This window comes from Bombus impatiens, unplaced genomic scaffold (genome assembly GCF_000188095.3).
Source record: "Bombus impatiens unplaced genomic scaffold, BIMP_2.2 scf_0389, whole genome shotgun sequence".
NCBI lineage: Eukaryota > Metazoa > Arthropoda > Insecta > Hymenoptera > Apidae > Bombus > Bombus impatiens.
Window position 1 is genome coordinate 2,229,779 of NT_176808.1, and position 12,895 is coordinate 2,242,673.

General features: G+C 42.1%; 2 protein-coding genes across 15 annotated transcripts in view; one reads left to right on the forward strand and one right to left on the reverse strand.

Annotated features, from left to right (window-relative positions):
- Positions 1-6,369, forward strand: part of LOC100749916 (PDZ domain-containing RING finger protein 4) — a 59,371-nt gene extending 53,002 nt beyond the window's left edge. The window contains exons 2-7 of one of the 2 annotated variants that reach the window (XM_033321091.1): positions 1,561-1,941; positions 2,716-2,886; positions 3,395-3,493; positions 3,834-3,869; positions 3,944-5,404; positions 5,500-6,369. In XM_033321091.1, the coding sequence (XP_033176982.1) occupies positions 1,561-1,941; positions 2,716-2,886; positions 3,395-3,493; positions 3,834-3,869; positions 3,944-5,404; positions 5,500-5,874 (2,523 nt within the window). In that variant the 3' untranslated portion in view covers positions 5,875-6,369. The remainder of the gene's footprint in view (positions 1-1,560; positions 1,942-2,715; positions 2,887-3,394; positions 3,494-3,833; positions 3,870-3,943; positions 5,405-5,499) is intronic. The other variant, XM_012386400.3, reaches the window with a different exon arrangement.
- Positions 6,370-6,591: 222 nt separating this feature from the next.
- On the reverse strand, positions 6,592-11,765 carry LOC100750152 (importin-9). 13 transcript variants are annotated; one of them, XM_024368060.2, is made up of 14 exons: positions 11,607-11,673; positions 11,044-11,139; positions 10,592-10,974; positions 10,277-10,510; positions 9,832-10,201; positions 9,511-9,755; positions 9,146-9,407; positions 8,742-9,061; positions 8,450-8,669; positions 8,087-8,358; positions 7,555-7,963; positions 7,182-7,330; positions 7,036-7,102; positions 6,592-6,910 (listed from the first exon to the last, which is right to left on the reverse strand). In XM_024368060.2, the coding sequence occupies exons 3-14, from the start codon at positions 10,916-10,918 to the stop codon at positions 6,696-6,698; spliced, it is 3,090 nt and encodes a 1,029-aa protein (XP_024223828.1). In that variant the 5' UTR covers positions 10,919-10,974; positions 11,044-11,139; positions 11,607-11,673; the 3' UTR covers positions 6,592-6,695. The 13 variants fall into 13 exon arrangements, with proteins under 13 accessions (XP_024223828.1, XP_003490066.1, XP_012241816.1 ...); XM_003490018.4 differs by having other exon boundaries at positions 10,592-10,977; XM_012386393.3 differs by having other exon boundaries at positions 11,486-11,624.
- Between the last annotated feature and the right edge of the window lie 1,130 nt (positions 11,766-12,895).

Consider the following 12,895-nt stretch of genomic DNA (forward strand, 5'->3'; position numbering starts at 1 on the left):
ACGGCGCGCGGGCGGGGGGGGGCGGGGCGGGGGGGGGCGGGGCGGGGGGGCGGGGTCGGGGGGGGGGGGGGAGGGGGGTGGGGGGGGGGGGGGGGGGGGGCTCTCGAGTGTTCTCCGTAAAACGGTCGAAAGCATCCTTCGGTCGTGACTAATGGAACGAAAGGACGAACGACTGGGTAGTCGAGTGAACCAACGAACGAACAAGCGAGTAAACTATCGATCGAGAAATTACAAAGACTGACTTCTTGGCGTCGAAACGACTCCGGCCCCCGTCCGTTTTTCCTTTGCTTTTCTCTGGCAATTATTCGCCGATTAGAAGGTATTATTATCCGTGACGACTGCCGCTGTTGCCCTCTACTCCAGAGAAAAATCTATCGTCCGAATCGGTCCGAGGATCCATGTTTTGTATCGATCTTACCATCAGAGCTAGTCTGTAGCTTAACGCGTGTCTTCTGTTTTAACACTTTACCGACCGATTTCCTATTAATCGGCTTTATGTCGCCGACAATCTTTCTCTCTTTATTTGAGCAGTAATTTGATATTTAGTATAAAGGTACCTTGCTCAGTTGCGTCAGTTGCGTTGCTGCCACAGTTTTATACCAATTTGAAAAACGTACCGTTCGCGATGAACGAAAAGAATGGTATTGGAAAGTCTAAACCGGAACAGAACTAGGCGCTAGGGAGAATCTGCGCCTGAGCTAGCGGTCGGTAAGGTATTAAGACGAGTTATTGGCAACGATACGTCGAACCGCGACGACTATGACAAACAACGCTGTACGACTATGTCGGAGAAACGAGGAAACTCGCGTTCTCCGGCGAGATTATAGAGGATGGTCTCGTAATCGATGGTACAACCGGGAATTATAGAGGATAAAGGAATTATAGAGCAACGAATTACGGACGATTCTTTCGTATGCAGCTCTGTTTGCGGAAAAATGAATCGTTAACGTTGCATGGTATACGTTGTCTGTGTATATCTCGGCCGAAAGAGCCTGCTTATAGACGGCGACATCGTTGTACGGATACTCGCGATTTGGGACAAGCGAACGAAGAAAAGAACTTGACTTGAACTTAAGAAAAAGAGACAACGGAAACGAAGACGAAATTTCATGAAATAGCGAATAACGAGAAACCGGAGACCTCTTGATTTCGCGTAAAGCCGCTCACTGGGTCACCGCTGAAATCCTCAAGCACCATGACGGCTCTCGTTGCCAACCGGAAGAGATAAAAACGCGATGAATATCCGTAATTCCGTTAATGAATCGTACAGAAAATTCGTCCTCGAACGTCGTTATAAAAGACCGTGCGCCGTGCTGCACCGTCATCCTCCTCTGTCTCGCATTTAAACGACTCTGAAGAAGCTCTTTCCACTCTACTCTCTCTCCGCTCTCTTGCCAATTGACCTCGTCGCGCCTATTGATATTTGCCAACCGTAAAGACAACCCGGTTCCTCCACTATCGCGTTACTCTTCTCAATATTCGCGATCAAACGCGAATCCGATTTAGCACGCGGGATAAAGCTAGTTCTAGTTAATGTGCAGTTTGCTCGCTTTGTTGCAGGTAAATGGTCAAGATGTATCGAACTCGAGTCACGAAGACGCAGTGCGTTGCTTTCAATCGGCCCAAGAACCGATCATCGTCGAGGTATTGCGACGACAGCCAACTCAACAGCAACAACAGCAACAGCATAGTCAGCGAACCGGATGGAAGGAACAGGAGAGTCGAAGCACAGAACCGGAGAAAGAATGGGAGAGAACGGCCGAAGGTGGCAATAAACGCGATCAACACGCCATCAACACTTGTCCGAATCTGGTGTCGACCGCGGTACAGACCGACTGGGCTGGACTTCTCGAGACCGAGGAAGAAGAACTGCTGCCGGTGGTCGACGAGCAGCCAAACGACAGTTTCGAGGACTTTCTCGCGCACGACATCGATTTCGAGGTAAGTTAGGTGGAAATGACACGCGCTATCGGACGACATAGCAACTATCCGAACGACATACAGGTCGATGGACGTTTCTTAAATAATTTTAATTTAACGCGTGTACATCTTCGTTCCTAAGTACGTAGTCACCGTGAACATTCTGACCGATTCTTGTCAACAACGACCGATCGTTGCTTGCGATATTACGAATCGACGAATCTTTCTACTTGTAATTTTACGAGACGAGTAAGCGTTCGTAGATTTTCGAGCAGATGGTGTACGTATCGATTAATACTTTACCGACCGATGGCCAATAATCGGTTTCTTGTCACCGACGCTTACCGACCGATGGCCTATTAATCGGCTTTTTGTCGACAACAATCTTTCTCATTATTTGAGCAGTAATTTGTTATTTAATACTAAGGTACCTTGCGTCAGTTGCGTTGCTTTGTAGGCTGACACAGTTTTATACCAATTTAAAAAACGTATCGTTCGCGATGAACAAAAAGAATGGTATTGGAGAGTCTAAATCGAAAGAGAGGGAGAATCTGCGCCTGAGATGCCGGTCGGACGTGCGTAGGTTGTTGAGTTACTGGCGGTCGGTAAAGTGTTAATTGGTTACGACTAATTAAATTTCTCATCGTTCGATTACGAAAATGAAACGTACGTAGAATCGGATAAAGAGAAAAAGAAGAAGGAAAGACAGTCGATCGGAGAAAAAGAGTACGTGGAAATATTTTTTCTTTTTAACGTTCGAGATTGGACGAATTTGTAACGAAAGCACAATTACAGGAGGTGACGTTGCGGAAGGCGGGCAGCGCCGAGAAGCTAGGGCTCACGGTGTGTTACAGTTCCGGATCCGGCAGCGAAGACGCCGACACCGAGGTCTACATCTCGGAAATAGTTCCTGAAAGTCTGGCAGCGCGCGATGGCCGATTGCGAGAAGGCGACCAAATCTTGAGGGTAAATCGCGAAGACCGCGGACTACGACGAATCGAAGCGGTTGATTCGATTACGGGAGAACCAGCCGGACGAGCTCATCGCGTTTTCTCCTCGCGATTTCCTTCCAATCTGCTACCCTTCTAATCTCGTTAAGCGGATCGTAATCGCGGAACAAAGACTTTGCGCTTCGCTCGAGGGAAATCGGATGGAAGAACGACCCACCGTGTCACGGATTTCTTCCCTCGATTTTCCACGTTTCCGCGAATCCGTCGAGCAACGTCGTTGCGGCAGAAAAATTCTCTTACAGTTCGCGAGGCTCCAGAAGAACCAGGCTACGATCGCGCTGAATAGGAAATTTCCGCGAACAACCAAACGAACGAATTCTAATTATTCCGCCGTTCTTCGTCGAAATTTCTTCGTTCTTATACATCGACGAGCGATCAAACTCGTTTCAACAGCGATGAAACTTCGCCACGAAAACACGTTGCGACCATCGTTTCCGCACCAAACCACGTTACTCGTGTTACAGGTGAACGGAAAGGACGTGGCGAACAAAGAACAAACGGAGAACCTGTTCGCCGAAACGAAAAACGCCGTGACCATTCTCGTCAGTCGATGTCTTTATCAGGTAAGATCTCTTTGTGGGCTACTGAAATACGATGCTAAGGAAATCAAAGTATGGTAAAGTATGCTACAACGAACGCCTTCAAAACGAACTCCAGACGAGACGAACATCGTAACGAGCAACTTTTGCCAGTAAAGTCAAATTGCTGTATCAGATACGAAAAAATATTCATAGAAGATGCCTTCTTCTTTTCTAACGCGGTTTACGATCGATATAGTTGCAAGTTGAAAGGAACCAACCAGCCTCGTACGTAATTCGTTCTAACGTACTCCACCGGCTAGCCGATCCTTTTATCAGACTTTGATCTTTCGAAAACTGTTTCTTTCCTCTTTTCCTCTCGTAGGAGGACGATTACAAGGAGAGGCGCGTGTACCCTCGGGTGAGTAGGGACGATCGTCCTCCGTATTTCCGATACTCGTTACAAATTCATAGATCCTTCTGGTCTCTGTGCAGGGATCGCCGCTGCTTTCGCCGGACCATCTGCCTTCCTATCAGAACAGCCTGATCGAGCAGCTGATTCGACAGCAGCAACAGCAGACGGAGGAACGGACCAAAGACACGGAAGAGGACTGTTCGACGTTGAGGCCGCCGCCGCCACCGCCTCCACCGGTGCCCTGTCACACGCTTGGACATCAAGCAAACAACAACACCCCTTCTTCGAGCTGTTCTTCCCAAACGTCGCAAAAATCTTCCGGTAGAAACGCTGCGTCGCCTGCGCGACACGCGGATCACGATCGCAAACAGTGGATGCAGGAGACGTTGAAGGATTGCTCGAAGAAGATGGAGGGTCTCTGTGTGCGCGGTCAATCGCAAACAGGTTGCGGAGGCGGAGGCGGAGGAGGAGGAGGAGGAACGATCGCGGTTAGGTTGGCAGACGCTTACTCGAATCACGTGTGGAGCGAAACAGAACACATCTACGAGACTATACCAGAGTCTGACAGCGAACCGATCTACTCATCGCCGTACGAACATCACAGACATTGGCATCATGCGAATCATACTTCTAGCGTGGTCGCTACTGCGCAGCCAACCATCACCACCGTCCCTCCGCCACCGACGACCATCGTCTCTACCATCGCGATCGCTATCACGACTACTGCAAATACCACCACGTCGAACACGGTAATTCAATACTCGCAGAACCAAGCGAACCAGAGTGGAAGATGGTACTGTTCGTCGAAGAGCAACAGCTCGGGCGAGGAGAAGGATAGCTCGAGCGCGTACAACACCGGAGAATCCTGCAACAGCAATCCGCTCACGTTAGAATTGCAACGCGGTGAAAGGGATCATCATAAAAGTACACTGGTGCTTTGCCCCCCGAAAGCGTTGGCTGTACAGCAACAACAGCAGCAGCAGCAGCAACAACAGAGGCTCGGTTGCACGTGCCCCGCGTTCACCAACAGACAGACAAGGAACCAATCGAACAAGAGAGGCTCGAGTTCTCATTATTACAGAGATCGTGCGACGGATCCAACTAACTTGCCTGCGGATACTATGTACACGAACATGGCTAACCTTCAGCAAACGATGCTTCTGCAACAGCAGCTGTTCAAGCAGGCTCTCGACCGGAGAAACTCGACCATCGGTGGATCTAGAGAGAGCAGCAGCGTTACCGCGGTTGCTGCCGGTGGCACTGCGAAAAAGTCCAGGTCTCATGGTAATTTTCAAGCACCGAATTTGACTCGGTACCAGTTTGTCGGCAGTCAACAGGTGTGCGCGTCCAGTTCCTGGATACCCCCGGAGGACAAAGCGAACGACGTGCAGATGGAGTGGAAAGTGAAGAGGAGAGCGGACGGAACCAGGTACATCGCTCGGAGGCCAGTCAGGAATCGCATTCTGAGAAATAGGGCGATCAAAATATCGGAAGAGCGAGCCGGTCACAGCACGGAAGACGACACCATGTCGGAAGTGAAGGTGACAGCATCGAATTCAGGCCAACCTTTTATCTCTCTTCTCTCTTCCTCTCTTTTCCATAAGCTGTAATTCTTATCTGTTCGTTCGTATTTCAGGTTGGCAGATACTGGACCAAGGAGGAACGTAAGAGACAGCTGGAACGTGCTCGCGAACGCAAACAGAGACAACAAGAACTTCAGCTGCAGCAACAGCAACAACTTCAACAACAGCAGCAACAACAGCAACAACAGCTTCAAATGCAGCAGACCAACGAATTGTTGACGTGCGAGCACGGCGAGCACGAGAAGCTTCCGAAGAAACCGTTGAATATCGTGGAACTGAGTCACAAAAAAATGGCTCGTAAAAAGAACACCCTGGACGATTTCACTACCGTTCAGGAGATGTTGGTTCATGGAAACAGAATCGGTAGCGCGGGAGGTCCCGGTACCGGTGGCAAACTGATGGGTCTTCTTTCGGTAACGACCGTTTGAACCGTATGACCCGCGATATCCAAGGAAACGACGAAAAGTAACTTTTTCCTTGTTCCTGCGTGTTTCCTTTTGTCGCGTTATATTTGTCTTGCCACGGATGATCTCGTCACTGTTCGATCGTTTTTCAGGTTCCGTAATTATAATCAAACTTGTAATTATATATTTGATCCACACGTTATCCTATCACCGCTCCACGAGTTTCCATTCCTCCTTGCGCGTCGATCTCGTCGTTTCATTTTCGTGTTATAGGGCTACGAAAACCATGAGCGAGCAGCTTTATCTCGTTTTCAATTCGCAGTAACTGAAGCGAGTCGTGTAATGCTCGTGTCGTGGAAGTAGCGTAAATACGAACAAGGTTGTACATATTTTTCGTATAACGATATAATAAATGTATGTAGATTATTTTACACGAGCTGAAACTTTTGCAGACAAAGAAAATAGAACGAGTACGCTTTTGTAGATATGTACAATAAACGTAACGATGGTATGAATAAATCGCGGGTGAAAATCGTGAATCATGGCCCTGCGACCTACTGTAAGAGAAGGATAAAAGGAAAAGAATGTTTGCATCGCTTCGTGCCATCTTTCTTTGCACGCGAGTCGTCGATCGGACCATGCGAAACGTCGAGTTGCCACGCGAACAATGTAAAACAGGTAAAATGTGCCGTAACAAAAATATATATAATATATATACGTATATATATACATACACATATATATACGAAGAATCACATATTTTATTACGAAATTCGAAATTCCTGATTATCGACATACGTATATCTCTTCATGCGTCTATTTAACCATCTTATTTATCCATCTATCTATTGCATGAACGATGCGTTGATGTTTAAACTGCTTAAAATCTTTCGTTCCGGAATATTTAGATGCTGAATGTATGCCGGAAAACAATGGTGAGTCGAAAAATTTAATAGGAAGTCTTGCAAATATTGATTCAGATTCAAGTGATAGATGGAATCTTGCAGCAAGTCCGGATCGTCCTCGTCTTCCTCAGTTTCGGACACAGTTTCTCCAAGTACTAATTCATAAAACGATAATTTGTCGTGTGTTAAATAACGAAAATATATTATAACGTTAACGTTAGCGAGAAAGATTAATGAATCAAGATGTGCCGAAAACACCACGGAATCGTACCCCACTTACCTATCATATTTTCGTAGCCAGGATCTAAGTAGGAGACCTCATCTTCGTCTTCGTCGTTGTATGAATCCTGCGCGTTAAAGACTGATTAGTTCGACCCGTGAAACAAAGATAAAATATGAAAAATATTATTCTTTATTATCACTAACATCCGTGTCATGACCAGCGGCGATCGCTTCGATGTCGTTCGATAACTCGTTGATTATCAGCTTGAATATTTTCACCAAAACAGGTATAGTGGTCCAGTGATAAGGCTGTGATTCGGCTTTACTCCTAGTCCTCACGCCTTCTTCGTTTCCTACGTATTCTCGAATTTTAATTAGTCAGTCGCTCTTTTGGGATAAATATTTTATCGACATCTTGTACTAATTAATGAAATTAATGAATTGAAAATAAACGTTCGAAAGGATTAACAATGAAAGAAACAACGATCAAAGTGTTTTCCCTGTGTACGCTCGTAACGCGTTTAATTCGTCCGAACGTTTTCGTTATCAAATTCTCTACGATGCTTCAAATACGAACCTGGGAATACTTGGTCTCCCCTGACTATGATCTCGTTCAATCGACTATCGTCGTGAGTAACGCCGTACTCCAATATCTTGCAAAGCGCGACCGTTGCTACCTTTCGGTCGTATTTACCGAAAAACAGGTGTTGCCTTGTGACCCATTCGGAGAGCACGAAAGTGAGAGCGCTTTGTCCTGTCGGACCGGGTACGGTTGATAGAAAATTTAGGACAGCGTCAAACTCTGTGTTTATGAGATGAGCGTATACCATGAGCAAACTTTGTACCACAGTCAACGTCTGAGCTCGCTGCATTTTGCTCAACACAGCCTTCAATAATAGATCGAGATTTTCGCCCAATGTGTTTCCCGCTTTCCTAATCAACGTCGTCACCAATCGTCCGACAAAAGTCGCTGTAAACTCGCTCGACTACAAATGCCACGCGCCTCGTTAAAAAATCAATTCGTTTATAATATAGATTATGTGTCGATCATCTGGTGGAATAAATCAACAGAGGCGGATCTAACCGTTGAATCAGGATTGTCAAGTTACCTGCGGGTTCAATAGCTGAGCAATGATCTGCAGTATGTATTGTAAACCCGTTTGACCGTCATTGTCTCGATGTACCGTCACCTGCCGAGCCGCGACCGATAGGTAAGCTCGTATCACTTCCCCGCCACTTTGCAACGTTTCGTTGTCTTCCGAATTCAGAATACAGTGGCACGCAGCAGGAAATGCAGTTTCGACTAACGCGCTGCTCAGTGGTTTAGGAGAGTAATGCACCAATACTTGCAAAACATCTAGAGCTACGTTCCGACATCTCTCTATTGTACAAACAATCGGAACGAATAATTACAATTTTCATGTCATGTTACTGCCTGTATCCAAGTATGTCTAATTTTTAATAAGACTTACCGTCTTTTAATTTATCCATAGGCGATACGGCCATCATACTGGTTAACGTTGGTATCAAGCGTGTTTGTAATGGTCCTATACAGTCAGGATTTTGTGTCAGATTTTTGAATATGTCTTGACACATGTACAAAATATCATGATCGCTATAGAACTTCAAAAACGCAGCGATAGTTAAGGGGCAAATCTTATTTTCCACTGAAGCGGTAAATGCTTTGTCCAACTGTAAAAACAAGCAAAACCTGATGCAACGAAGATGGATAAAGGCAAAGAAAGATGATAACTCGAACATTACCGAAACCAACACTTGAAAAGTTTCCATTACTAGCGTAAAAATTTCCGTGGATGTTTGATTAGCTATATTGAAAAGTCCTTGAAATATGTTCGGCAAATGCGACCGTATAATATTGCCGAGAGTATTGTTATTCTCCGCCACTGAAGCTTTGCAAAACCAGTAAATAGCTTTTACTGCACTGATGCGGATACACGAAGGCTGATTCTCCTGTAAACCATTAACAGTTGCCTCCAGGAAACGTGAACTCATTTCTGGTGGCATTATTTCAGCGTATTTGCCACCAATACACAAACAACGGCCAAGAAGTAACGGCGGTGAACCTAAAAATTGCCGGTACGATACGAAACGACAAACGAATGAATACCGAAGTAGAAACAATTGTCATTTTATTGAATATCGGATACCTGAATCCTTTAAAGTAGCTAAAACGATCGTATCTAAAAATCTAATAATATCGAATTGAAGCATTCCAGTTTTATGCCTCTCCACAACGATATCTTTTACTTTACTTAGGGCTAAAATAGACGATTCTCGTAATTTCCAACACGTTTCACTGTCTCCGCTTCCATTATTTGCAGTCTGTAATCTACTAGTTGCTTCGATGTGACGCGTTACAACCTCGCAAAGTGCATTCACCGCTTTTTCCTCAGAATAATTTACTAAAGCCTGCATTCGAACAAATTAATTACAGAGAAAAGAAATTCAGTTTAAACGTTCTATTATTATTAACAAAACTAATCCAATTGTTCCCTAGAAAACATATATTTACCGTTAAGAGCTCTTGCGCTGAAATACGAACATTGTAAGTCAGTACGTCCTCTTCCTCCACAAACTGGTTGGGGTTAGTTGTCCATAATTCGATTTGATCGTCGGTTATTTGCATAAAAATGATTAAATAATACATTACTTCTTGTAAGAAACTATCCAAAAGATTTGAGAATCGTTTACGATCCACAATAGAATGAACAAATTCGAATATAGCAATGATCAAATTATTAAAATTAATTATTTCACCTGCAAAAGTCAAAGCAGATTGAAAATAGATTAATCCTAAACGATTACAAATTAAGACTGCAAATGCAAAGATTACCATCTGAATCGACTTCCTTCTCGTTTGTATCTCCCTCGCCATTTACAAATTCTTCCTGATAAAGCTTCGCGCTTTGCACTAAAGTTTCCCAAAAGGGCGGTAGCATTTGAGGTAAAAAAGTTGCGATGTATTTAGGTAATCTGGTAACTAGGCAATTTATAGCTTTGATAACATCAGTTTTAAGACCACTATCGCAAGTTGAACCATCAGGCAGTCGTAAACAGTAAACGAATTTTTCACAAAACATGGGTATAACGGGCTGTAAATATTGCTCCGCAAATCCTTTTTGGAACAGTTCCGTAACAGCAACTAATGACGCGATCGTCGTAAAAATTTCAACGGCACGACCACGAATTCTAATGGAATATTGCTAAAGGTATAAATAATCATCGTCATTATTATTATTATTGACGCGAATCAATGCTTGATAAAATAATTAACTTACATTTTCACTTTGAAATATTCTATACATTTCTTGAAGGATTACTGGTCCCACATTAGGCAACTGGTTATCGGTAAGGTCTGAAGTAAATTCTGTTAAAACCCGCATAGCTCCGTGAACGGCATACTCGCTTTCCCCGCTTAAACAGCTGACAAGTATATCAAACAAACCGAGCCAATTTTCTGGCCAGTCCCAATGTGCAATCGCTGATATCGCATAAGCTACTGCTGCACGTACCTGAAATATGTAACGAAATAAAACATTTTTACATGTAATGTGTACAGTGTGTATACATATACATAATTATTAATAGATTACCTTACTAATGGACTCACGGAGACCTATTGGCAGTAACTCTTTGATTCTTTCTTTTGTTGCATACTTTATTTCAGGAGGCCGAAACTTCTCAGCCACGGAAGACCAATGAGTTTCAACATATTGCTTTAACAATACAGAAGCTAACTGTCTAATAGGTAAATGCCCATTTGGATCTACTACAAATTCCGTTAAATGTATACCAAATTCTTCTGTCACTTCTAATGCTTGAATTCTCTGTTCTGCTGCTTGACGAGTCTCTGTATGAGGAGACAAAATACCACTTAAAGTTTCATACAAAGCTTCTCTCAGTGAACCTTGAACGTCCATCGTAATTGTGCTTATTGCAAAAATTTCTGCTCCCTTATTTTTTTATTCCTTAAATGCTTCTTTTTATAATACAATTAGAATCTATATTTTTAATTTTACATTCAATTTATATGATATTCATTTACCTGAGCACATGTCCTTGGTAAATTATTATTGTTCTATTGCTAGTACAAGTACTTCTTAACATTACCAATCATCTTAATCTCTCAAAAATAATTTCTCTGCAAATAATAGAATAACTATTATAAATATAACAAAAAGGTAAAAGAAATTTCATATGAAGATAAGTAAAAAATCAAATGACAAAAATAAGTACATTGTTGCTAATTAATAGTTATACAACCTAAAAGAGATCAACGTGTATATAACTTGTGTTAGAGCAAACCACTTGTACCTAACGAAACGAATTACTTTTAAAATACATAAAGTTGGAAAGAAATTTAGATGACAAATAATTTACTTTATTTTCCATATGCTGACTTGCGGACAAAGCCGGCTTAATCGAATGACACAAAAGGTTAAACCATATCTGAGATAATATAACGATAAAAAATGAATGCTTCTCACTCTTAATATTATGTGAATAAAACGTTTATACGTGTAATTTATTTAATTTGAAATTCCTTTGTAATAATAAATGCGTACTACTGATAACTTTATAAGTTTCTATAATCGAAATCATACGTACGCGATTGAAGTATAACAGTACAAAACGACATATCGAACATCAATGTATTTGTGCACGCGCGTCTTGCAATTCAGAAATTAATTCTTACCAGTGTATGTACATATCCAGTGGATATTACCCACACACGTACATATACCCAACTAAACGAAATCATTTAAATACCTATCTTATTTACTATTGTATGAAAAAATTTCTCAGAATAAACTTATACGACTATTGTATAAAATGTCACATATATATATATATATATCCATATGATGGAAATAGCTTTCTTCCATGTCATCTTTTTCACGAAATTTCTAGGTTCTCAGTATTATCATAATAAAAAATTAAATTTACTTCCCGATATCGTTTGTAGAACGTGAAAAATCAAATTCACCGGCCTTAATAACCATATCGTTCTCATTATTTAATTTTGAGATATTTATCTGGTAATATAAGTTAATTATATTCAATCGATAAGTAGCAAAATTAAAAAATTCCAATTTTTCGGCTCCTAGGTAGGGTTTCTTAACTTTCGAGGCTCAAATGAAAATTTAGAATCAAAAAATTATTTAAAATTTGTTTTGTGTAAATATCCCCCAGTTTCTTAGTAATAAGATGTTATAAGTTTAAAAAGTTGTCCAATAACCATCTAGTGGTGAAATAGTGGAACTAATATTTTCATGAAGAAATTGAAAAGTGAAATTTCGTCTGTAGGGCGACTTCCAGATCAGTTCAGGAATCAAATCAAACTCCCAGAAATCATTTTTGTATAATATTATTCAGATATTTTCCTAATTAATTAATTACATACCATTAGTGGGTATCCTGTTTTTGACATAGTGGTGCAATTTGCAGGTGATCCCATGAAACTTAATAAGAAGCAACATTTTTGAATGGTACTCAACTAATAACTGTATAAATAAAATTAGTAACCATTTTTGAAACAGTGCCACCTTTTGCAAGATTATATTCTCCTGATACAAAATTATGCTTTTGAGGAAAAATTTCTTCAAAAACTCGAAAACTCCAAATTCAAAAAATTCCCGGAATATGAATGATGACATTTCCAAGAACTGCTGGAGTCATGCCACTTCCTGATACAAAATTGTAAAACCGGCCGAAATACTTCTCGAGGAGCAAAAAATTTCGGGGTTTCGAGAAATTCTTGGAATTGCACGACATTTACAAAAATCGCTGGAAGTGTGTAATTTCTTCCTTTATCATGTTCTCGTAATCTGAAACTGCAAAACCGACCGAGAAGTTTCTTGTTCGTATGGTAAATTTTTTGCTCTCGGATTTTCTAA